This window comes from Pseudophryne corroboree, chromosome 5 (genome assembly GCF_028390025.1).
Source record: "Pseudophryne corroboree isolate aPseCor3 chromosome 5, aPseCor3.hap2, whole genome shotgun sequence".
NCBI lineage: Eukaryota > Metazoa > Chordata > Amphibia > Anura > Myobatrachidae > Pseudophryne > Pseudophryne corroboree.
The window spans coordinates 360244176-360268289 of NC_086448.1; the positions used below are offsets into that span (position 1 = coordinate 360244176).

The 24114-nt window shown below is 48.9% G+C and overlaps 1 protein-coding gene across 1 annotated transcript in view; it reads left to right on the top strand.

The window, feature by feature from the left end:
- TEX10 (testis expressed 10) overlaps positions 1-24114 on the top strand; it is a 266061-nt gene that overhangs the window by 105072 nt on the left and 136875 nt on the right. The window contains exons 5-6 of the mRNA XM_063922654.1: positions 9153-9391; positions 9906-10044. Of these exons, the coding sequence (XP_063778724.1) occupies positions 9153-9391; positions 9906-10044 (378 nt within the window). The remainder of the gene's footprint in view (positions 1-9152; positions 9392-9905; positions 10045-24114) is intronic.

Genomic DNA, 24114 nt, shown 5'->3' on the forward strand with positions numbered 1-24114 from the left:
TTCCAATGGGACCTATTGAACAAATGGCCCGGGTCCCATCTACATATGCAGGAACAGATCACCCTGTCTCCCAGGGCATCTCTCCTGTGGTGGCTGCACAGTGCTCACCTCCTAGAGGGTCGCAGGTTCGGCATTCAGGACTGGATCCTGGTGACCACGGACGCGAGACTCCGAGGTTGAGGGGCTGTCGCACTGGGAAGAAATTTCCAAGGTCTCTGGTCAAGCCTAGAGACTTGTCTCCATATCAATGTCCTGGAGTTAAGTGCCATTTACAACGCCCTACGCCAGGCGGAGGAGTGGCTTCAGAACAAACCGGTTCTGATTCAGTCGGACAATATCACGGCAGTGGCTCATGTAAACCGCCAAGGCGGCACAAGGAGCAGCGTGGCCATGGCAGAGGCGACCAGGATTCTGCGCTGGGCGGAAGGCCATGCAAGCGCACTATCAGCAGTGTTCATCCCGGGGGTGGACAACTGGGAGGCGGACTTCCTCAGCAGGCACGACCTGCATCCGGGAGAGTGGGGACTTCATCAAGATGTCTTCACACAGATCGTGGATCGGTGGGGACTGCCTCAAATAGACATGATGGCGTCCCGTCTCAACAAAAAGCTGAAGAGGTATTGCGCCAGGTCAAGAGACCCTCAGGCGGTAGCGGTAGACGCTCTGGTGACACCATGGGTGTTCAGATCGGTCTATGTGTTTCCTCCTCTGCCTCTCATACCCAAGGTGTTGAGATTAATAAGACTAAGAAGGGTTAGAACAATTCTCATTGTTCCAGATTGGCCAAGGAGGACTTGGTATCCGGATCTGCAAGAGTTGCTCACAGAAGATCCGTGGCCTCTTCCTCTAAGGCAGGACCTGCTGCAGCAGGGGCCCTGTCTGTTCCAAGACTTACCGTGGCTGCGTTTGACGGCATGGCGGTTGAACGCCGGATCCTAGCTGAAAAAGTGATTCCAGAGGAGGTCATTCCTACCCTGATCAAGGCTAGGAAGGATGTGACATCGAAACATTATCACCGTATATGGCGGAAATATGTTTCTTGGTGTGAGGCCAGAGCTGCTCCTACGGAGGAGTTCCATTTGGGCCGTCTGCTTCACTTCCTTCAAACGGGAGTGAATTTGGGCCTAAAATTAGGGTCCATAAAGGTCCAAATTTCGGCCTTATCCATTTTCTTTCAAAAAGAATTGGCTTCTCTTCCTGAAGTACAGACTTTTGTGAAGGGAGTGCTGCATATTCAGCCTCCCTTTGTACCTCCGGTGGCGCCTTGGGATCTTAACGTGGTTTTAAGTTTCCTCAAGTCACCTTGGTTTGAACCACTCAAAACAGTGGAGTTGAAATACCTCACTTGGAAAGTGGTCATGTTGGTGGCCTTAGCTTCTGCAAGGCGTGTTTCGGAATTAGTGGCTTTATCATATAAAAGCCCATACCTGATTTTTCACGTGGATAGGGCAGAGTTGAGGACTCGTCCTCAATTTCTGCCCAAGGTGGTCTCATCTTTTCATATGAACCAACCTATTGTCGTGCCTGTGGCTACACGGGACTTGGGGGACTCCGAGTCCCTGGATGTGGTCAGGGCTTTGAAGATTTACGTGACCAGAACAGCTAGGATCAGGAAGACTGAAGCTCTGTTTGTTCTGTATGTGGCCAACAAGGTTGGCGCTCCTGCTTCAAAGCAGACAATTGCTTGCTGGATCTGTAACACGATTCAGCAGGCGCATTCTACGGCAGGATTGTCATTGCCTAAATCGGTTAAGGCCCATTCCACTAGGAAGGTGGGCTCTTCTTGGGCGGCTGCCCGAGGGGTCTCGGCACTACAACTGTGCCGAGCTGCTACTTGGTCGGGGTCAAACACCTTTGCAAAGTTCTATAAGTTTGATACCCTGGCTGAGGAGGACCTCGTGTTTACTCAATCGGTGCTGCAGAGTCATCCGCACTCTCCCGCCCGTTTGGGAGCTTTGGTATAATCCCCATGGTCCTTACGGAGTCCCCAGCATCCTTTAGGACGTTAGAGAAAATAGGATTTTACTTACCGGTAAATCTATTTCTCGTAGTCCGTAGAGGATGCTGGGCACCTGTCCTAAGTGCGGACTTCTTCTGCAAGACTTGTATATAGTTATTGCTTACATAAGGGTTATGTTATAGTTGGTCGGTCTTGAACCGAGGCTATGTTACTTGTTCATACTGTTAACTGGGTAGTTTATCACAAGTTATACGGTGTGATTGGTGTGGCTGGTATGAATCTAGCCCTTAGGTTACATAAATCCTTTCCTCGTACTGTTCATATCCTCTGGGCACAGTTTCTCTAACTAAGGTCTGGAGGAGGGACATAGAGGGAGGAGCCAGTGCACACCCAAAATCCAAAGCTTTCTTAAAGTGCCCTATCTCCTGCGGAGCCCGTCTATTCCCCATGGTCCTTACGGAGTCCCCAGCATCCTCTACGGACTACGAGAAATAGATTTACCGGTAAGTAAAATCGTATTTTCTCTAACGTCCTAGTGGATGCTGGGGACTCCGTCAGGACCATGGGGAATAGCGGCTCCGCAGGAGACAGGGCACATCTAAAGAAAGCTTTTAGGATCACATGGTGTGTACTGGCTCCTCCCCCTATGACCCTCCTCCAAGCCTCAGTTAGGTTTTTGTGCCCGTCCGAGCAGGGTGCAATCTAGGTGGCTCTCCTAAAGAGCTGCTTAGAAAGTTTTTTTTAGGTTTTAAATCTCAGTGAGTCCTGCTGGCAACAGGCTCACTGCATCGAGGGACTTAGGGGAGAGATTTTCAACTCACCTGCGTGCAGGATGGATTGGAGTCTTAGGCTACTGGACATAGCTTCAGAGGGAGTCGGAACACAGGTCATCCTGGGGTTCGTCCCGGAGCCGCGCCGCCGACCCCCTTACAGATGCTGAAGATCGGAGGTCCGGAAACAGGCGGCAGAAGACTCTTCAGTCTTCATGAAGGTAGCGCACAGCACGGCAGCTGTGCGCCATTGTTGCTACACACTTCTCACTGACCAGTCACGGAGGGTGCAGGGCGCTGCTGGGGGCGCCCTGGGCAGCAATATTAAATACCTTTAGTGGCAAAGAATACATCACATATAGCCGTTAAGGCTATATGTATGTATTTAACCCAGGCCAGATTTCTCAAAACCCGGGAGAAAAGCCCGCCGAAAAGGGGGCGGAGCTTATTCTCCTCAGCACTCAGCGCCATTTTCCTGCTCAGCTCCGCTGTGAGGAAGGCTCCCAGGACTCTCCCCTGCACTGCACTACAGAAACAGGGTAACAAAGAGAAGGGGGGCATAAATTGGCGATATTTATATATTAAAAGCGCTTATAACAAAAACAACACCTTTTAGGGTTGTTGATATACATTTATAGCGCTTTTGGTGTGTGCTGGCAAACTCTCCCTCTGTCTCCCCAAAGGGCTAAGGGGGTCCTGTCTTCGATTAGAGCATTCCCTGTGTGGCTGCTGTGTGTCGGTACGTGTGTGTCGACATGTATGAGGACGATGTTGGTGTGGAGGCAGAGCAATTGCCGGTAATGGTGATGTCACCCCCTAGGGAGTCGACACCGGAATGGATGGCTTTAGTTATGGAATTACGTGATAATGTTAGTGCATTACAAAAGTCAGTAGACGAAATGAGACGGCCGGAAAACCAGTCAGTACCGGCTCAGGCGTCTCAGACACCGTCAGGGGCTGTAAAACGTCCCTTACCTCAGTCAGTCGACACGGGTACCGACACAGATGAATCTAGTGTCGACGGTGAAGAAACAAACGTATTTTCCAACAGGGCCACACGTTATATGATCACGGCAATGAAGGAGGCTTTGCAGATCTCTGATACTGCTGGTACCTCAAAAAGGGGTATTATGTGGGGGGTGAAAAAACTACCTGTAGCTTTTCCAGAATCAGAGGAATTGAATGACGTGTGTGATGAAGCGTGGGTTAACCCAGATAGAAAACTGCTAATTTCTAAGAAGTTATTGGCATTATACCCTTTCCCACCAGAGGTTAGGACGCGCTGGGAAACACCCCCTAGGGTGGATAAGGCGCTCACACGTTTATCAAAGCAAGTGGCGTTGCCGTCTCCTGATACGGCCGCCCTCAAGGATCCAGCGGATAGGAGGCTGAAAACTACCCTGAAAAGTATATACACTCATACTGGTGTTATACTGCGACCGGCAATAGCCTCAGCCTGGATGTGCAGTGCTGGGGTAGTGTGGTTGGATTCCCTGACTGAAAATATTGATACCCTGGATAGGGACAGTATTTTATTGACTCTAGAGCAATTAAAGGATGCGTTTCTTTATATGCGAGATGCTCAGAGGGATATTTGTACTCTAGCATCAAGAGTAAGTGCGATGTCCATATCTGCCAGAAGAAGTTTATGGACGCGACAGTGGTCAGGTGATGCGGATTCCAAAAGGCATATGGAAGTATTGCCATATAAAGGAGAGGAATTATTTGGGGTCGGTCTATCGGATCTGGTGGCCACGGCAACTGCCGGCAAATCCACTTTTTTACCTCAGACCCCCTCCCAACAGAAAAAGACACCGTCTTTTCAGCCGCAGTCCTTTCGCTCCTATAAAAACAAGCGAGCAAAAGGACAGTCTTATCTGCCGCGAGGCAGAGGAAAGGGTAAGAGAGGGCAGCAAGCAGCCCCTGCCCAGGACCAGAAGCCCGCCCCGGGTTCTACAAAGCCATCAGCATGACGCTGGGGCTTTACAAGCGGACTCAGGAGCGGTGGGGGGTCGACTAAAGATTTTCAGCAATCAGTGGGCTCGCTCACAGGTGGACCCGTGGATCCTGCAGATAGTATCTCAGGGTTACATGTTGGAGTTCGAAAGGTCTCCCCCTCGCCGGTTCCTAAAGTCTGCTTTACCAACGTCTCCCTCAGAAAGGACGACGGTATTGGAAGCCATTCACAAGCTGTATTCTCAGCAGGTGATAGTCAAGGTACCCCTCCTACAACAGGGAAAGGGGTATTATTCCACACTATTTGTGGTACCGAAGCCGGACGGTTCGGTAAGACCTATTCTAAATCTGAAATCCTTGAACCTGTACATACAGAAATTCAAGTTCAAGATGGAGTCACTCAGAGCAGTGATAGCGAATCTGGAAGAAGGGGACTTCATGGTGTCCCTGGACATAAAAGATGCTTATCTGCATGTCCCAATTTACCCCTCACACCAAGGGTATCTCTGGTTCGTGATACAAGACTGTCATTATCAGTTTCAAACGCTGCCGTTTGGTTTGTCCACGGCCCCTCGGGTCTTTACCAAGGTAATGACCGAAATGATGGTTCTTCTACGAAGAAAAGGCGTATTAATTATCCCTTACTTGGACGATCTCCTGATAAGGGCAAAGTCCAGAGAACAGCTGGAAGTCGGTGTAGCACTAACCCAAGTAGTGCTTCAGCAACACGGGTGGATTCTGAATCTTCCAAATTCTCAATTGACCCCGACAACACGTCTGCTGTTCCTGGGAATGATTCTGGACACGGTTCAGAAAAAGGTGTTTCTCCCGGAGGAGAAAGCAAGGGAGTTATCCGAACTGGTCAGGAACCTCCTAAAACCAGGAACTGTGTCAGTACATCAATGCACAAGAGTCCTGGGAAAGATGGTGGCTTCTTACGAAGCAATTCCATTCGGCAGATTCCATGCACGAACATTTCAGTGGGATCTGCTGGACAAATGGTCCGGATCGCATCTGCACATGCATCAGCGGATAACACTGTCACCAAGAACAAGGTTGTCTCTCCTGTGGTGGTTGCAGAGTGCCCATCTGTTAGAGGGCCGCAGGTTCGGCATACAGGACTGGGTCCTGGTGACTACGGATGCCAGCCTACGGGGCTGGGGAGCAGTCACACAGGGAAGAAACTTCCAGGGTGTATGGTCAGACCTGGAGACGTCTCTTCACATAAATATACTGGAGCTAAGAGCGATATACAATGCTCTAAGCTTGGCAAAACCGCTGTTTCAGGGTCAGCCGGTGTTGATCCAGTCGGACAACATCACGGCAGTCGCCCACGTAAACAGACAAGGCGGCACGAGAAGCAGAAGAGCAATGACAGAAGCTGCAAGGATTCTTCGCTGGGCGGAAAATCATGTCATAGCACTGTCAGCAGTGTTCATCCCGGGAGTGGACAACTGGGAAGCAGACTTCCTCAGCAGACACGACCTTCACCCGGGAGAGTGGGGACTTCATCCGGAAGTTTTCCACATGATTGTAAACCGTTGGGAAAAACCAAAGGTGGATATGATGGCGTCTCGCCTCAACAAAAAACTGGACAGATATTGCGCCAGGTCAAGAGACCCTCAGGCAATAGCTGTGGACGCTCTGGTAACACCATGGGTGTACCAGTCAGTGTATGTGTTTCCTCCTCTGCCTCTCATACCAAAGGTACTGAGAATTATTCGGAAAAGGGGAGTAAGAACAATACTAGTGGCTCCGGATTGGCCAAGAAGAACTTGGTATCCGGAACTTCAAGAGATGCTCACGGAGGATCCGTGGCCTCTACCTCTAAGAAGGGATCTGCTTCAGCAGGGACCTTGTATGTTCCAAGACTTACCGCGACTGCGTTTGACGGCATGGCGGTTGAACGCCGGATTCTAAAAGAAAAGGGCATTCCAGAGGAAGTTATTCCTACCTTGATTAAGGCTAGGAAGGAAGTGACCGCACAACATTATCACCGCATTTGGAGAAAATATGTTGCGTGGTGTGAAGCCAAGAAGGCCCCAACGGAAGAATTTCAATTGGGTCGATTCTTACATTTCCTGCAGGCAGGATTGTCTATGGGCCTCAAATTGGGGTCTATTAAAGTTCAAATTTCGGCCTTATCAATCTTCTTCCAGAAGGAATTGGCTTCAGTGCCTGAAGTACAAACTTTTGTCAAGGGTGTACTACATATACAGCCCCCGATTGTGCCCCCAGTGGCACCGTGGGATCTAAACGTAGTTTTGGATTTTCTCAAATCTCATTGGTTTGAGCCTCTCAAATCTGTAGATTTGAAGTATCTTACATGGAAAGTAACCATGCTACTGGCCCTGGCTTCAGCCAGGAGAGTTTCAGAGTTGGCGGCTTTATCGTACAAAAGCCCATATCTGATTTTCCATTCGGACAGGGCAGAACTGCGGACACGTCCTCATTTTCTCCCTAAGGTGGTTTCGGCTTTTCACTTGAACCAGCCTATTGTGGTGCCTGCGGCTACTAGCGACTTGGAGGACTCCAAGTTACTGGACGTTGTCAGAGCATTAAAAATATATATTTCAAGGACAGCTGGAGTCAGAAAATCTGACTCGTTGTTTATATTGTATGCACCCAACAAGATGGGTGCTCCTGCGTCTAAGCAGACGATTGCGCGTTGGATCTGTAGCACAATCCAACTTGCACATTCTGTGGCAGGCCTGCCACAGCCTAAATCTGTAAAGGCCCACTCCACAAGGAAAGTGGGCTCATCTTGGGCGGCTGCCCGAGGGGTCTCGGCATTACAACTTTGCCGAGCAGCTACGTGGTCAGGGGAGAACACGTTTGTAAAATTTTACAAATTTGATACTCTGGCTAAGGAGGACCTGGAGTTCTCTCATTCGGTGCTGCAGAGTCATCCGCACTCTCCCGCCCGTTTGGGAGCTTTGGTATAATCCCCATGGTCCTGACGGAGTCCCCAGCATCCACTAGGACGTTAGAGAAAATAAGAATTTACTTACCGATAATTCTATTTCTCATAGTCCGTAGTGGATGCTGGGCGCCCATCCCAAGTGCGGATTGTCTGCAATACATAGTTATTGTTACAAAAATCGGGTTATTATTATTGTTGTGAGCCATCTTTTCAGAGGCTACTTCGTTTGTTATCATACTGTTAACTGGGTTCAGATCACAAGTTGTACGGTGTGATTGGTGTGGCTGGTATGAGTCTTACCCGGGATTCAAGATCCTTCCTTATTGTGTACGCTCGTCCGGGCACAGTACCTAACTGAGGCTTGGAGGAGGGTCATAGGGGGAGGAGCCAGTACACACCATGTGATCCTAAAAGCTTTCTTTAGATGTGCCCTGTCTCCTGCGGAGCCGCTATTCCCCATGGTCCTGACGGAGTCCCCAGCATCCACTACGGACTATGAGAAATAGAATTATCGGTAAGTAAATTCTTATTTTAATGTCTATTCTTGAAAATAACCAGGGCCAGATGTACTAAGCCTTAAAAAGTGATACATTTCACAGTGATAGAGAACCAACCAACCAGCTCCTTACCGTTATTTTTCAAACCCAGTCTGTAACATGGAAGTTAGGAGCTGATTGGCTGGGACTTTATTACTGTGAATTGTATCACTTTTAAAGGCTTCGTACATTTCCCCTGCAGTTCTTTACATAGGTTTTATTAATAGTGTTGCTGTGTGTTTGTCATGGGCCTTGCACAACATCTTATGCAGGCAATACACCTAGCCGCGTTTCCCTGCTCATCCAATCTGCCAGTTGGAACTTTTGGCAAATATTCAAAACTGATATTGAATAACTGATAGCTTTTATAGCTAAAGAATAAGCACTAACAAAGCATTGTGGGAAATGTATTCTTTCAATATTGGTGTTTGTGTAGAAAAACGTTAAATAAAACCAGTCGGATAAGGTTACATGGACAATTAACTTGCATTTATCCTATCTCATATCTTATCACATCTTTTCTTTGTGTGCTTTAGTGTATTGTGTATAGAACATTAAGCATCAAGGTGTAACTTCAGTGTCATGTGCTTAATAGTTTTCGTTTGTAAACCTGTTTGCCAATACAGTTTGGCGTTTTGTTTTGTTACTATTCAAGTAAGATGTAATTAAAACTTGCTTTAGATTTTTTTTTGTTTTTTTTAGTGCTGTAAACGTCTGGTGTACATTTTAGTCTTGAAAAAGCATGCAAGTGTCAAGTGTCTAGGGAGTAGGTGATCTAGATTACTGCCGTGGCAAACACTCACCAGCCAGGGTAACTGGAAGAAGGGCCCCACACCATGTCCATTGAAGTAGTAGAAATATTCAATTGCATAAAGCACCATCAACATTGTTGTAAATAGCACCAATAGCATGGTTGTGAACAAAATCTGCCCTGTGTTTTTAGCTATATACTTTGAAATTGACTTCACATTTTAGTAAAAAGGAAATTCTAATGTTTTATTTTTTAGTAACAAGGATGGATTGCTTCCCCATAATGGCCTAGACCATCTGTTATTAAATTTAACATTATGTGACATTATGGTCTCCTTGGCTAATCCTACAACCCTTCAAGAGGACTCGGGATGGCTGGCTATGATTAGGATGTTTGTGACTGAAAAACTGACCAATGGGTGGAAACTGAACTGCAAGCAGTTAAAACGACTCCTTGAAGTAACAAACAGACTTTTAAATATTCAGAGAAATAGAGGTAAGTTGTTGATTGATGGGGAAAATCTTTTCCATCATGTGTGAGCGGGTTTAACTACTTTGGCTAATTCTGTTGGGGAGGGGGGGGGGGGGGGTCGCTGGGGGCTATTCATTTAGTCCCGATAATCCGGCGCGAGCCACAGTTTATCAGGGATTTTGTTTCACTTGCCTCAGGCAGGCGAAACAAAATCCCCGAAAGCAGCTCATTTTTGGGGGCTGCAGCTACAAAAACACAAAGGTTTCACTGAACCTGTGTGTTTCGTGAAAATGTATTTTTTTACGTGCAATCTTAATTGGATTTATATATAAATATGTATATTTGTGAGAATTGTGCAAAAAGGCAGGTTTTCACACCCATTGTTTTATTGTACCTAATTGGATACCCCCTCCTGTATGTATCATACTAGCCTATATCTTGAAAACAAAAGTACTGTGATTGATTTAGGGTGGTTTGTTTTTAACATGAGATGCGTATAAAATATAAGATGAATCCTTTCCTAATTATTGTATTTCAGTGGCTACAGAAAAGTTAATTCAAGCAGTATACATGATGTACCTGCAGAGAGACCTGCAATTAGCCGTGCGCTCCATGCTTCTGAAGTTTTTTAACAGAGTTTACTTAAAAGAAGAAGATATGTGTCTCAACCTGGGAAGGTAAGGGTTTGTTTTACCTTATTTAGTAACTCCTTTAATTTCTGTTCTTCTCTCTGAATTTTGAGATTGTGAGTTTCATCATTGAAATACAGTAGTTAATGATATAGATAAAGTGTCTTAATCTAAGGCACAATGAGATTTCCACTTATGTTAAGGGGGGTACACACAGAGAGATCCGTGTTTAAAATCTAAGCAATCTGACTAGATTGCTTAGATTTTAAGAACAGATCTGCCGTGTGTATGCCCACCAGCGATAGCGATGTGACTATATATGTGTGTGTGCATGTAGCTGCTGCGTGGCTGCCATATTGGGTATTTCACTCAGCGTGCTACTCCTATATTCCATAACCTGAGGGGGCTAAGTGTATCAGGTTTCCTGTATAATATAGGTTTTTCTCTTACGTCCTAGAGGATGCTGGGGACTCCGTAACGGCCATGGGGTATAGACGGGCTCCGCAGGAGACATTGGCACTATAAAGGACTTTTAGTATGGGTGTGCACTGGCTCCTCCCTCTATGCCCCTCCTCCAGACCTCAGTTAGATCTTGTGCCCAGAGGAGATAGGGTGCATTACAGGGGAGCTCTGCTGAGTTTCTCTGATAAAGAATTTTGTTAGGTTTTTTATTTTCAGGGAGCACTGCTGGCAACAGGCTCCCTGCATCGTGGGACTGAGGAGAGAGAAGCAGACCTACTTAAGTGATAGGCTCTGCTTCTTAGGCTACTGGACACCATTAGCTCCAGAGGGAGTCGGAACGCAGGTCTCACCCTGCAGTTCGTCCCAGAGCCGCGCCGCCGTCCTCCTCGTAGAGCCGGAAGATAGAAGCCGGGTGAGTATAAGAAGAAAAGAAGACTTCAAGGCGGCAGATGACTTCAGATCTTCACTGAGGTAAGCGCGCAGCGGTAACGCTGTGCGCCATTGCTCCCACACACAACACACAAGGCACTGATGGGTGCAGAGCGGACGCCCTGGGCAGCAATAAACCTCTAGGGCTGGCAAACATTCATATATAGGCTACAGAGGCAATATATATCATAACCCCCGACAGTATTGTAAAAATGAGCGGGAACGAAGCCCGCCGGTGAGGGGGCGGAGCTTGGTCCCTCAGCACGGAAAGCGCCATTTTCTCCACAGCATGGAGCTGGCTCCCTGAACTCTCCCCTGCTGAAGACACAGGGCAAAACAGACGGGTGGGTGGGCACTTATTAGCAGCAGTGAGTGTATATAATGTGATTTTATATATAATTATATAAAAGCGCTGTTTTATCTGTGAATTATATTTCCGGTTCAGTGGCGCTGGGTGTGTGCTAGCGTACTCTCTCTCTGTCTGTCCAAAGGGCCTAATTGGGGATCTGTCTCCATATAAATATCCCTGTGTGTGTGGGGTTGTCGGTACGTGTGTGTCGGCATGTCTGAAGCGGAAGGCTCGTCTAAGGAGGAGGTGGAGCAGATGATTGGTGTCTCCGTCGGCAACGCCGACACCTGTTTGGTTGGACATGTGGAATGTTTTAAATGCAAATGTAAATTTATTAAATAAGAGATTGGACAAAGCAGAGTCCAAGGACTTGACTGTGTCACAGGGCCCTTCAGGGTCTCAAAAACGTCCCCTGTCCCAAATAGTAGACATTGGTACCGGCACGGATTCTGACTCCAGTGTCGACTATGATGATGCAATCTTACACCCAAGGGTGACAAAAAGTATTCATTATTTGATTATTGCTATAAAAGATGTTTTGCATATCACAGATGACTCCTCTGTCCCTGACACGAGGGTACACCGGTTTAAGGTAAAGAAACCTGAGGTAATGTTTCCCCCATCTTATGAGCTGAACGCATGATTTGAACAAGCTTGGGAAACTCCAGACAAAAAACTGCAGATTCCCAAAACAATTATTATGGCGTATCCTTTCCCCTCAAAAGACAGGTTACGGGGTGAATTATCACCCACGGTCGACAAGGCCTTAACACGCTTGTCCAAAAAGGTGGCCCTACCGTCCCCGGACACGGCGACACTAAAAGGTCCTGCGGATCGCAGGCATGAAACTACCTTAAAATCAATTTATACACATACGGGGGCTTTGCTCAGACCGGCAATAGCATCGGCTTGGGTTTGTAGCGCGGTAGCAGCTTGGACAGATACCTTGTCAGCTGATATTGATACCCTAGATAGGGATACCATTTTATTGACCTTAGGTCACATCAAAGACGCAGTCTTATATATATGCTGTAGACCCGCCAATGGACGGGTGATGCCGACTCAAAGAGGCATATGGACATTTTGCCTTACAAGGGTGAGCTTTTAATTGGGGAAGGTCTCGTGGACCTGGTTTCAACAGCTACCGCGGGTAAATCTACCTTTTTTTGCCTTATGTTCCCCCACAGCAAAAGAAAACGCTGCAGTATCAGATGCAGTCCTCTCGGTCGCATAAGTCCAGAAGAGGTCGGGGCTCTTCCTTCCTCGCCAGAGGTAAGGTTAGAGGGAAAAAGAATGCCTGCTACGGCCAGTTCCCAGGAACAGAAGTTCTCCCCGGCTTCTACTAAATCCACCGCATGACACTGGGGCTCCACTGAGGAAGTCCGCTCCGGTGGGGGCACGTCTTCGACTCTTCAGCCACGTCTGGGTTCAGTCAGATGTGGATCCTTGGGCGATGGTAATTGTGTCCCAAGGTTAAAAGCTGGAATTCAAAGACGTGCCTCCCCGCCGATTCTTCAAATCGGCTTTACCAGCGTATCCCCCAGAAAGGGAGATAGTGTGGGCTGCAATTCGAAAGCTGTGTCTACAACAAGTGATTATTAGGGTTCCCTTAATGCAACAGGGATAAAGGTACTATACAACCCTATTTGGGGGCAACCGAAACCGGATGGTTCGGTCAGACCCATTCTCAACTTTAAATCCCTGAACCTGTTCTTAAAAAGGTTCAAGTTCAAGATGGAATAACTCAGGGCAGTGATCTACAGCCTGGAAGGGGAGGGGGGGGGGTTTATGGTGTCACTAGACATAAAGGATGCATACCTTCAGGTCCCCATTTATCCTCCTCATCAAGCGTACCTGAGATTCGCTGTACAGGCCTGTCATTTCCAATTTCAGATGTTGCGGAAGTGATGGTACTCCTGCGCAGGCAAGAAGTCACAAGTATCCCGTACTTGGACGATCTCCGGTTAAAAGCGAGATCAAAGAAACAGTTGCAGAAAAGCGTGTCATTCTCCCTGAGAGTGCTGCAGCAACATGGCTGGATTCTAAATCTACCAAAGTCACAGTTGGTTTCAACAACTCGGCTGTCTTTCTTAGGCATGATTCTGGACACAGAACAGAAGATGGTTTTTCTCCCAATGGAAAAAGCCCAGGAACTCCAGAACAGGGTCAGAGACCTGTTAAAACCAAAAAGAGTGTCAGTCCATCAATGCACTTGAGTACTGGAGAAAATGGTGGCGACCTACGAGGCCATCCCCGTCGGCAGGTTTCAGGCGAGGACTTTTCAGTGGGACCTTCTGGACAAGTGGTCCGGGTCTCACCTTTCAATACATCAGAAGATAACCCTGTCTCCCAGGGCCAGGGTGTCTTTCCTGTGGTGGCTGCAGAGTGCTCATCTTCTAGAAGGTCGCAGGTTCGGCATTCAGGACTGGGTCCTGGTGATCATGGACGCGAGCCTCCGAGGATGGGGAGCAGTCACACAAGGAAGGAATTTTCAGGGACGGTGGTCAAGCCAGGAGGCTTGCCTACACATCTTCATACTGGAATTAAGGACCGTTTACACCGGCCTACGACAAGCGGAGACTCTTCTTCGCGACCTACCGGTTCTGATTCAATCTGACAACGTCACAGCTGTGGCTCATGTAAACCGCCAAGGCGGTACAAAGAGCAGAGTGGCAATGGCGGAAGCCACCAGGGTTCTGCGGTGGGCAGAAAATCACGTAAGCGCTCTGTCAGCGATATTCATTCCGGGAGTGGACAACTGGGAAGCAGTCTTCCTCAGCAGACACGATCTCCATCCAGGAGAATGGGGACTTCATCAAGAAGTCTTTGCAGAGATAACAAGTCGTTGGGAGTTTCCTCAAATAGTCATGAGGGCATCACGCCTCAACAAGAAGCTTTGGAGGTATTGTGCCGGGTCAAGGGACCCTCAGGCAGTAGCGGTGGACGCCCTGGTGACACCATGGGTGTTCCAGTCGGTCTATGTGTTCCCTCCTCTGCCTCTCATCTCAAAGATATTGAAAATCATAAGATGAACAAGAGTGCAGAGAATACTCATTGTTCCAGATTAGCCTCGAAGGGCCTGGTATTCAGCTCTTCAGGGGATGCCCACAGAAGATCCGTGGCCTCTTCCTCTCAGAGAGGACCTGTTGCAGCAGGGTCCCTGAGTGTTCCAAGACTTACCGCGGTTACGTTTGACGGCATGGCGGTTGAACACCAAATCCTAGCGGAGAAGCGTATTCCAGAAGAAGTCATCCCTACTCTTGATAAAGGCTAGGAAGGAAGTGACGGCGAAACATTATCACCGTATCTGGAGATAGTTTGTATCTTGGTGTGAAGCCAGGAAGGATCCTACGGAAGGTTTCCACTTGGGCCGTTTTCTCCACTTTCTACAGACAGGAGTGGATATGGGCCTAAAGTTAGGCTCCATTAAGGTACAGATTTCGGCCCTGTATATATTCTTATAGAATTGGCTTCTCTCCCAGAAGTCCAAACTTTGGTAAGGGGAGTGCTACATATCCAGCCTCCTTTTGTGCCCCCGGGGGCACCATGGGACCTTAACGTAGTGTTACAGTTCCTTAAATCGCACTGGTTTGAGCCATTTTCAAACAGTTGAATTGAAATTTCTCACTTGGAAAGTGGTCATGTTATTGGCCTTGTCATCTTCAAGGCGGGTGTCCGAATTGGCGGCTTTGTCTCACAAGAGCCCCTATCTGATTTTCCAGGTGGATAGAGCGGAATGGAGGACTCGTCCTCAATTTCTACCTAAGGTGGTTTCGTCTTTTTGCATGAACCAACCTATTGTGGTGCCTGTGGCTACGGGGGACTTGGAGGACTCCCAAGTCCCTGGATGTAGTCAGGGCCTTAAATATTTATGTAGCCAGGACGGCTAGGGTTAGGAAAACAGAGGTTCTGTTTGTCCTGTATGCGGCCAACAAGGTTGGCGCTCCTGCTTCTAAGCAGACTATTGCTCGCTGGATTGGTTACTCGATTCAGCAGGTTCATTCTACGGCTGGATTGCCGTTACCAAATTCGGTAAAGGCCCATTCCACTAGGAAGGTGGGCTCTTCTTGGGCGGCTGCCCGAGGCATCTCGGCATTACAGCTTTGCCGAGCTGCTACTTGGTCGGGTTCAAACACTTTTGCAAAATTCTACAAGTTTCTTACCCTGGCTGATGAGGACCTTGTGTTTGCTCAGTCGGTGCTGTAGAGTCATCCGCACTCTCCCGCCCAGTTGGGAGCTTTGGTATAATCCCCATGGTCCTTACGGAGTCCCCAGCATCCTCTAGGACATAAGAGAAAATAAGATTTTAAACCTACCGGTAAATCTTTTTCTCCTAGTCCGTAGAGGATGCTGGGCAACCGTCCCAGTGCGGACTAAATCTGCAAGAGTTGTATATAGTTGTTGCTTACATAAGGGTTATGTTACATTTGGAATCTGTCTTTGACTGATACTGTTTTTTGTTCATACTGTTAACTGGTTGCGTGTATTCCAGGTTATATAGTATGATTGGTGTGGGCTGGTATGAATCTTGCCCTTAGATTAACAAAGTCCTTTCCTCATATTGTCCATCTCCTCTGGGCACAGTTCTCTAACTGAGGTCTGGAGGAGGGGCATAGAGGGAGGAGCCAGTGCACACCCATACTAAAAGTTGTTTATGGTGCCCATGTCTCCTGCGGAGCCCATCTATACCCCAGCATCCTCTACGGACTAGGAGAAAAAGATTTACCGGTAGGTTTAAAATCTTATTTTTTCTGCTGCGGGGTACACTGGGCTCCACAAGGAAAGTCATAGGAGTGTAGAGTAGGATCTTGATCCGAGGCACCAACAGGCTCAAAAGCTTTGACTGTTCCCAGAATGCATAGCGCCGCCTCCTCTATAACCCCGCCTCCCTGCACAGGAGCTCAGTTTTGTAGTTGGTGCTGCAGATAGCAGGCACATAACAGAGGGGTTGCTCTGGGCAGCCCTAAGAAGAGCTTTTTTGAGAAGAAAAGTGAAGACTTCAAGGGCTGTAGCAGTGTGTACATGTCTAGTGACATTCACTGCTGCAGCTCCATCTCTCCCCAGCGGCGCTGTACACTCCCGAGCCCTGGTTGCCGGGTAACTACAGCAGGAGGCTCCGGTTTTCTTGTGGTCAGGCACACACGACGGGGGCTCTCCGGGATTGCGTGGCCGCGCTTCGGGAGGCGGTGAGTGGGACCCGTGCTTTATTGCGATCCGGCGCGGTCGGTGGGAGGCGGGCCGCGCGCTGGTGGTGGACACTGTGGCAGTGCAGGCGATCCCACTAGATCACCAGGGCATGGGTGCAGGTCAGGTTTTCCCTTAAAACCTTTTTGTGTGTAGCCCGCAGTGGGGATAAGGCTTAGACCTGGAGCCCCTCCCCCAGCCCCAGGGCGCCATTTCCAGCAAATGTTCCCGCCCTGGAGCTGCATATCTGTCTCTCCCTCACTCCCTGTCAGTGTCTGGGTGCCATTTCTCTCAGCTACACTGTTCCTGGGACTGCTTGGGCAAATCCTCCTGTGTAAAGCCGCCTGGTTGTCAGCGCTGTGCCTTTACATGACACTTAAGTATTCTACATGTCAATTAGACAGTGTTAGTTAAGAAAGAGTGCATTTAGTCAGGGTTCTCTAGTACAAGTACCCTGTGATATACATCCAGTTCTTACTGTGCAGTGTTATATCTATTGACTACATAGCTATATATATATAAGCTAGTCCAGTGCAGTATTATTGTTAGTAATAACCTCTGCATTGTTTAACTGTGACTATGTGTGTGCATTAGCTTGCTGATTGGTTTCCATTTCGTGTCTCTCACTCAACTTGCTATCCCTATATTCTATAACCTGAGGGGGCTTGGTGCGTCAGGTTTTATATTTGTATAGGATTTTCACAAGATATACTTTAATACGTATTTCTCTGACGTCCTAAGTGGATGCTGGGACTCCGTAAGTACCATGGGGATAGCGGCTCCGCAGGAGACTGGGCACAACTAAAAGAAAGCTTTAGACTACTGGTGTGCACTGGCTCCTCCCACTATGACCCTCCTCCAGACTTCAGTTAGAATCTTGTGCTCGGCTGAGCTGGATGCACACTAGGGGCTCTCCTGAGCTCCTAGAAAGAAAGTATATTTTAGGTTTTTTATTTTACAGTGAGATCTGCTGGCAACAGACTCACTGCAGCGAGGGACTAAGGGGAGAAGAAGCGAACCTACCTAACTGGTGGTAGCTTGGGCTTCTTAGGCTACTGGACACCATTAGCTCCAGAGGGATCGACCACAGGACCCGACCTCGCTGTTCGGTCCCGGAGCCGCGCCGCCGGCCCCCTTACAGAGCCAGAAGCAAGAAGTGTTCCTGAAAATCGGCGGCAGAAGACTTCTGTCTTCAACAAGGTAGCGCACAGCACTGCAGCTGTGCGCCATTGCTCCTCATGCACACCTCACACTCCGGTCACTGATGGGTGCAGGGCGCTGGGGGGGGGGGCGCCCTGAGGGCAATATAAGACACCTTGGCTGGCAAATCTACACCATATATAGTCAGGAAGGCTATATAGGTGTAAAAATACCCCTGCCAGAATTCCAGAAAAAGCGGGAGAAGTCTGCCGGAAAAGGGGCGGGGCCATCTCCCTCAGCACACTGGCGCCATTTTTCCCTCACAGCTCCGCTGGAAGGACGCTCCCTGGCTCTCCCCTGCAGTGTACAAGCTACAGAAGGGTAAAAAAGAGAGGGGGGGCACTAAATTTAGGCGCAGTATATATAATATAAGCAGCTATAAGGGAAAAACACTCATTTATAGTGGGATCCCTGTGGTATATAGCGCTCTGGTGTGTGCTGGCATACTCTCTCTCTGTCTCCCCAAAGGGCTTTGTGGGGTCCTGTCCTCTGTCAGAGCATTCCCTGTGTGTATGCGGTGTGTCGGTACGGCTGTGTCGACATGTTTGATGAGGAGGCTTATGTGGAGGCGGAACAGATGCCGATAAATGTGATGTCACCCCCTGCAGGGTCGACACCTGAGTGGATGGTGCTGTGGAAGGAATTACGCGACAGTGTCGACTCCTTACATAAAAGGTTTGACGACATACCAAATGTGGGACAGCCGGCTTCTCAGCCTGTGCCTGCCCAGGCGTCTCAAAAGCCATCAGGGGCTCTAAAACGCCCGCTACCTCAGATGGCAGACACAGATGTCGACACGGATACTGACTCCAGTGTCGACGACGATGAGACTAATGTAACTTCCAATAGGGCCACACGTTACATGATTGAGGCAATGAAAAATGTGTTGCACATTTCTGATGTTACTTCGGGTACCACAAAAAACGGTATTATGTTTGGAGAGAAAAAACTACCAGTTGTTTTTCCTCCATCTGAGGAATTAAATGAAGTGTGTGAAGAAGCGTGGGCTTCCCCTGATAAGAAACTGGTAATTTCTAAGAGGTTACTAATGGCGTACCCTTTCCCGCCAGAGGATAGGTCACGTTGGGAAACATCCCCTAGGGTGGATAAAGCGCTCACACACTTGTCAAAGAAGGTGGCACTACCGTCTCCGGATACGGCCGCCCTGAAGGAATCTGCTGATAGAAAGCAGGAGGCTATCCTGAAGTCTATATATACACACACAGGTGTTATACTGAGACCAGCTATTGTTTCAGCATGGATGTGCAGTGCTGCAGCTGCGTGGTCAGATTCCCTGTCGGAAAATATTGATACCCTAGACAGGGACACTATATTGCTAACCGTAGAGCATATTAAAGACGCACTTTTCTACATGAGGGATGCACAGAGGGATATTTGCCGGCTGGCATCTAAAATAAGTGCAATGTCCATTTCTGCCAGGAGAGGGTTATGGACTCGGCAGTGGACAGGAGATGCAGATTCAAAAAGGCACATGGAAGTTTTGCCTTATAAGGGTGAGGAGTTGTTCGGGGATGGTCTCTCGGACCTCGTTTCCACAGCAACGGCTGGGAAGTCTACATTTTTACCCCATGTTCCCTCACAGCCAAAGAAAGCACCGTATTATCAGGTACAGTCCTTTCGGCCCAATAAGGGCAAGCGGGTCAAAGGCGCGTTCTTTCTGCCCAGAGGTAGAGGGAAAAAGCTGCAGCATACAGCCAGTTCCCAGGAGCAAAAGTCCTCCCCCGCTTCCTCTAAGTCCACAGCATGACGCTGGGGCTCCACAGGCGGAGCCAGGTACGGTGGGGGCCCGTCTCAAAAATTTCAGCAATAAGTGGGCTCGCTCACGGGTGGATCCCTGGATCTTTCAAGTAGTATCTCAGGGGTACAAGCTGGAATTCGAGACGTCTCCCCCCCCCCGCCGTTTCCTCAAATCTGCCTTACCAACAACCCCCTCAGGCAGGGAGGCAGTGTTACAGGCAATTCACAAGCTGTATTCACAACAGGTGATAGTAAAGGTGCCCCTACTTCAACAAGGACGGGGTTACTATTCCACAATGTTTGTGGTACCGAAACCGGACGGTTCGGTGAGACCCATTTTAAATTTGAAATCCTTGAACACGTATATAAAAAAATTCAAGTTCAAGATGGAATCGCTCAGGGCGGTTATTGCAAGCCTGGACGAGGGGGATTACATGGTATCACTGGACATCAAGGATGCTTACCTGCATGTCCCCATTTACCATCCTCACCAGGAGTACCTCAGATTTGTGGTACAGGATTGTCATTACCAATTCCAGACGTTGCCGTTCGGTCTATCCACGGCTCCGAGGGTCTTTACCAAGGTAATGGCCGAAATGAAGATACTCCTTCGAAAGAAGGGAGTTTTAATTATCCCGTACTTGGACGATCTGCTGATAAAGGCGAGGTCCAGGGAGCAGTTGTTGGTCGGGGTAGCACTCTCTCGGGAGGTGCTACAACAGCACGGCTGGATTCTAAATATTCCAAAGTCACAGCTGATCCCTACGACACGTCTACTGTTCCTGGGGATGGTTCTGGACACAGAACAGAAAAAAGTGTTTCTCCCGGAGGATGAAGGCCAAGGAGCTGTCATCTCTAGTCAGAGGCCTCCTAAAACCAAAACAGGTGTCGGTGCATCACTGCACGCGGATCCTGGGAAAGATGTAGCTTCCTACGAAGCAATTCCATTCGGCAGGTTCCATGCAAGAACCTTTCAGTGGGACCTGTTGGAAAAGTGGTCCGGATCGCATCTTCAGATGCATCGGCTGATAACCCTGTCTCCAAGGACCAGGGTGTCTCTGCTGTGGTGGCTGCAGAGTGCTCATCTTCAAGAGGGCCGCAGATTCGGCATACAGGACTGGCTCCTGGTGACCACGGTTGCCAGCCTTCGAGGCTGGGGGGCAGTCACACAGGGAAGAAACTTCCAAGCACTATGGTCAAGTCAGGAGACTTCCCTGCACATAAATATTTTGGAACTGAGGGCCATTTACAATGCCCTAAGTCAGGCAAAACCCCTGCTTCAAAACCAGCCGGTACTGATCCAGTCAGACAACATCACGGCGGTCGCCCATGTAAACCAACAGGGAGGCACGAGAAGCAGGACGGCGATGGCAGAAGCCACAAGGATTCTCCGATGGGCGGAAAATCACGTGTTAGCACTGTCAGCAGTGTTCATTCCGGGAGTGGACAACTGGGAAGCAGACTTCCTCAGCAGGCACGACCTCCACCCGGGAGAGTGGGGACTTCATCCAGAAGTCTTTCAACTGATTGTAAACCGTTGGGAAAGGCCACAGGTGGACATGATGGCGTCCCGCCTAAACAAAAAGCTAGAAAAGTATTGCGCCAGGTCAAGAGACCCGAAGGCGATAGCTGTGGACGCTCTAGTGACACTGTGGGTGTACCGGTCGGTTTATGTGTTCCCTCCTCTTCCTCTCATACCAAAGGTACTGAGGATAATAAGGAGAAGAGGAGTAAGAACTATACTCATTGTTCCGGATTGGCCAAGAAGAGCTTGGTACCCGGAACTTCAAGAAATGTTATCAGAGGACCCATGGCCTCTGCCGCTCAGACAGGACCTGCTGCAGCAGGGGCCCTGTCTGTTCCAAGACTTACCGCGGCTGCGTTTGACGGCATGGCGGTTGAACACCGGATCCTGAAGGAAAAGGGCATTCCGGAGGTAGTCATTCCTACGCTGATTAAAGCTAGGAAAGAAGTAACTGCAAACCATTATCACTGCATATGGCGAAAATATGTTGTGTGGTGTGAGGCCAGGAAGGCCCCAACGGAAGAATTTCAGCTGGGCCGTTTCCTGCACTTTCTACAGTCAGGGGTGACTATGGGCCTAAAATTGGGTTCCATTAAGGTCCAGATTTTGGCTCTATCGATTTTCTTCCAGAGAGAACTGGCTTCACTACCTGAAGTTCAAACTTTTGTTAAGGGAGTGCTGCATATTCAGCCCCCTTTTGTGCCTCCAGTGGCACCTTGGGATCTCAACGTGGTGTTGGATTTCCTAAAGTCACATTGGTTTGAGCCACTTAAAACCGTGGAATTGAAATATCTCACGTGGAAAGTGGTCATGTTGTTGGCCTTGGCTTCGGCCAGGCGTGTATCTGAATTGGCGGCTTTGTCATGTAAAAGCCCTTTTCTGATTTTCCATATGGATAGGGCGGAATTGAGGACTCGTCCCCAATTTCTCCCTAAGGTGGTATCAGCCTTTCATCTGAACCAACCTATCGTGGTGCCTGCGGCTACTAAAGACTTGGAGGCTTCCAAGTTGTTGGACGTAGTCAGGGCCCTGAAAATTTATTTTTCCAGGACAGCTGGAGTCAGAAAGACTGACTCGCTATTTATCCTGTATGCGCCCAACAAGTTGGGTGCACCTGCTTCAAAGCAGACTATTGCTCGCTGGATCTGTAGTACGATTCGGCTTGCACATTCTGCGGCTGGACTGCCGCATCCACAATCAGTGAAAGCCCATTCCACGAGGAAAGGTGGGCTCTTCTTGGGCGGCTGCCCGAGGGGTCTCGGCTCTACAACTTTGCCGAGCAGCTACTTGGTCGGGGTCAAACACATTTGCTAAATTCTGCAAGTTTGACACCCTGGCTGAGGAGGACCTAGAGTTTGCCCATTCGGTGCTGCAGAGTCATCCGCGCTCTTCCGCCTGTTTGGGAGCTTTGGTATAATCCCCATGGTCCTTACGGAGTCCCAGCATCCACTTAGGACGTCAGAGAAAATAAGAATTTACTCACCGGTTATTCTATTTCTCGTAGTCCGTAGTGGATGCTGGGCGCCCATCCCAAGTGCGGATTGTCTGCAATACTTGTATATAGTTATTGTTTAACTAAAGGGTTATTGTTGAGCCATCTGTTGAGAGGCTCAGTTGTTATCATACTGTTAACTGGGTATTGTATCACGAGTTATACGGTGTGATTGGTGTGGCTGGTATAAGTCTTACCCGGGATTCAAAATCCTTCCTTATTGTGTCAGCTCTTCCGGGCACAGTATCCTAACTGAAGTCTGGAGGAGGGTCATAGTGGGAGGAGCCAGTGCACACCAGTAGTCTAAAGCTTTCTTTTAGTTGTGCCCAGTCTCCTGCGGAGCCGCTATCCCCATGGTCCTTACGGAGTCCAAGCGTCCACTACGGACTACGAGAAATAGAATTACCGGTGAGTAAATTCTTATTTTCTCTTACGTCCTAGAGGATGCTGGGGACTTCGTAAGGACCATGGGGAATAGACGGGCTCCGCAGGAGACATGGGCACTTTAAAGAACTTTAGATATGGGTGTGCACTGGCTCCTCCCTCTATGCACCTCCTCCAGACCTCAGTTTGATACTGTGCCCAGAGGAGATAGGGTGCACTACAGGGAGCTCTCCTGATTTTCCTGAAATATATTTTATTGTTTTTTTTATTTTCAGGGAGCCTGCTGGCAACAGGCTCCCTGCATTGAGGGACTGAGGAGAGAGAAGCAGACCTACTTAAATGCTAGGCTCTGCTTCTTAGGCTACTGGACACCATTAGCTCCAGAGGGAGTCGGAACGCAGGTCTCTCCTCGCTGTTCGTCCCGGAGCCGCGCCGCCGTCCTCCTCACAGAGCCGGAAGATAGAAGCCGGGTGAGTATAAGAAGATAAGAAGACTTCAGAGGCGGCAGAAGACTTTAGATCTTCACTGAGGTAACGCGCAGCGGTAACGCTGCGCGCCATTGCTCCCACACAGAACACACACGGCAGGCACTGATGGGATTGTCATTACCAATTTCAGACGTTGCCGTTTGGGCTTTCCACGGCCCCGAGGATTTTCACCAAGGTAATGGCGGAAATGATTGTGCTCCTGCGCAAGCAGGGTGTCACAATTATCCCGTACTTGGACGATCTCCTAATAAAAGCGAGATCAAGAGAGCAGTTGCTGAACAGCGTATCACTTTCACTGAGGGTGTTGCAGCAGCACGGCTGGATTCTCAATATCCCGAAGTCACAGTTGGTGCCGACGACTTGTTTGCCTTTCTTAGGCATGATTCTGGATACAGACCAGAAAAGGGTTTATCTTCCGATAAAAGGCCCAAGAACTCATGAATTTGGTCAGGGACCTATTGAAGCCAAAAAGGGTGTCGGGGCATCACTGCACTCGAGTTCTGGGAAAGATGGTGGCGTCTTACGAGGCCATTCCATTCGGCAGGTTCCGTTCGAGGACTTTTCAATGGGACCTTCTGGACAAGTGGTCCGGGTCACATCTACAGATTAATCAGATGATCACCCTGTCCCCCAGGACCAGGGTATCTCTCCTGTGGTGGCTGCAGAGTGCTCACCTTCTAGAGGGTCGCAGGTTCGGCATTCAGGACTGGGTTCTGGTAACAACGGACGCAAGCCTCCGAGGTTGGGGAGCAGTCACACAGGGAAGAAACTTCCAAGGTCTCTGGTCAAGCCAGAAGGCTTGTCTTCACATCAACGTGCTGGAGTTGAGGGCCATATACAACGGCCT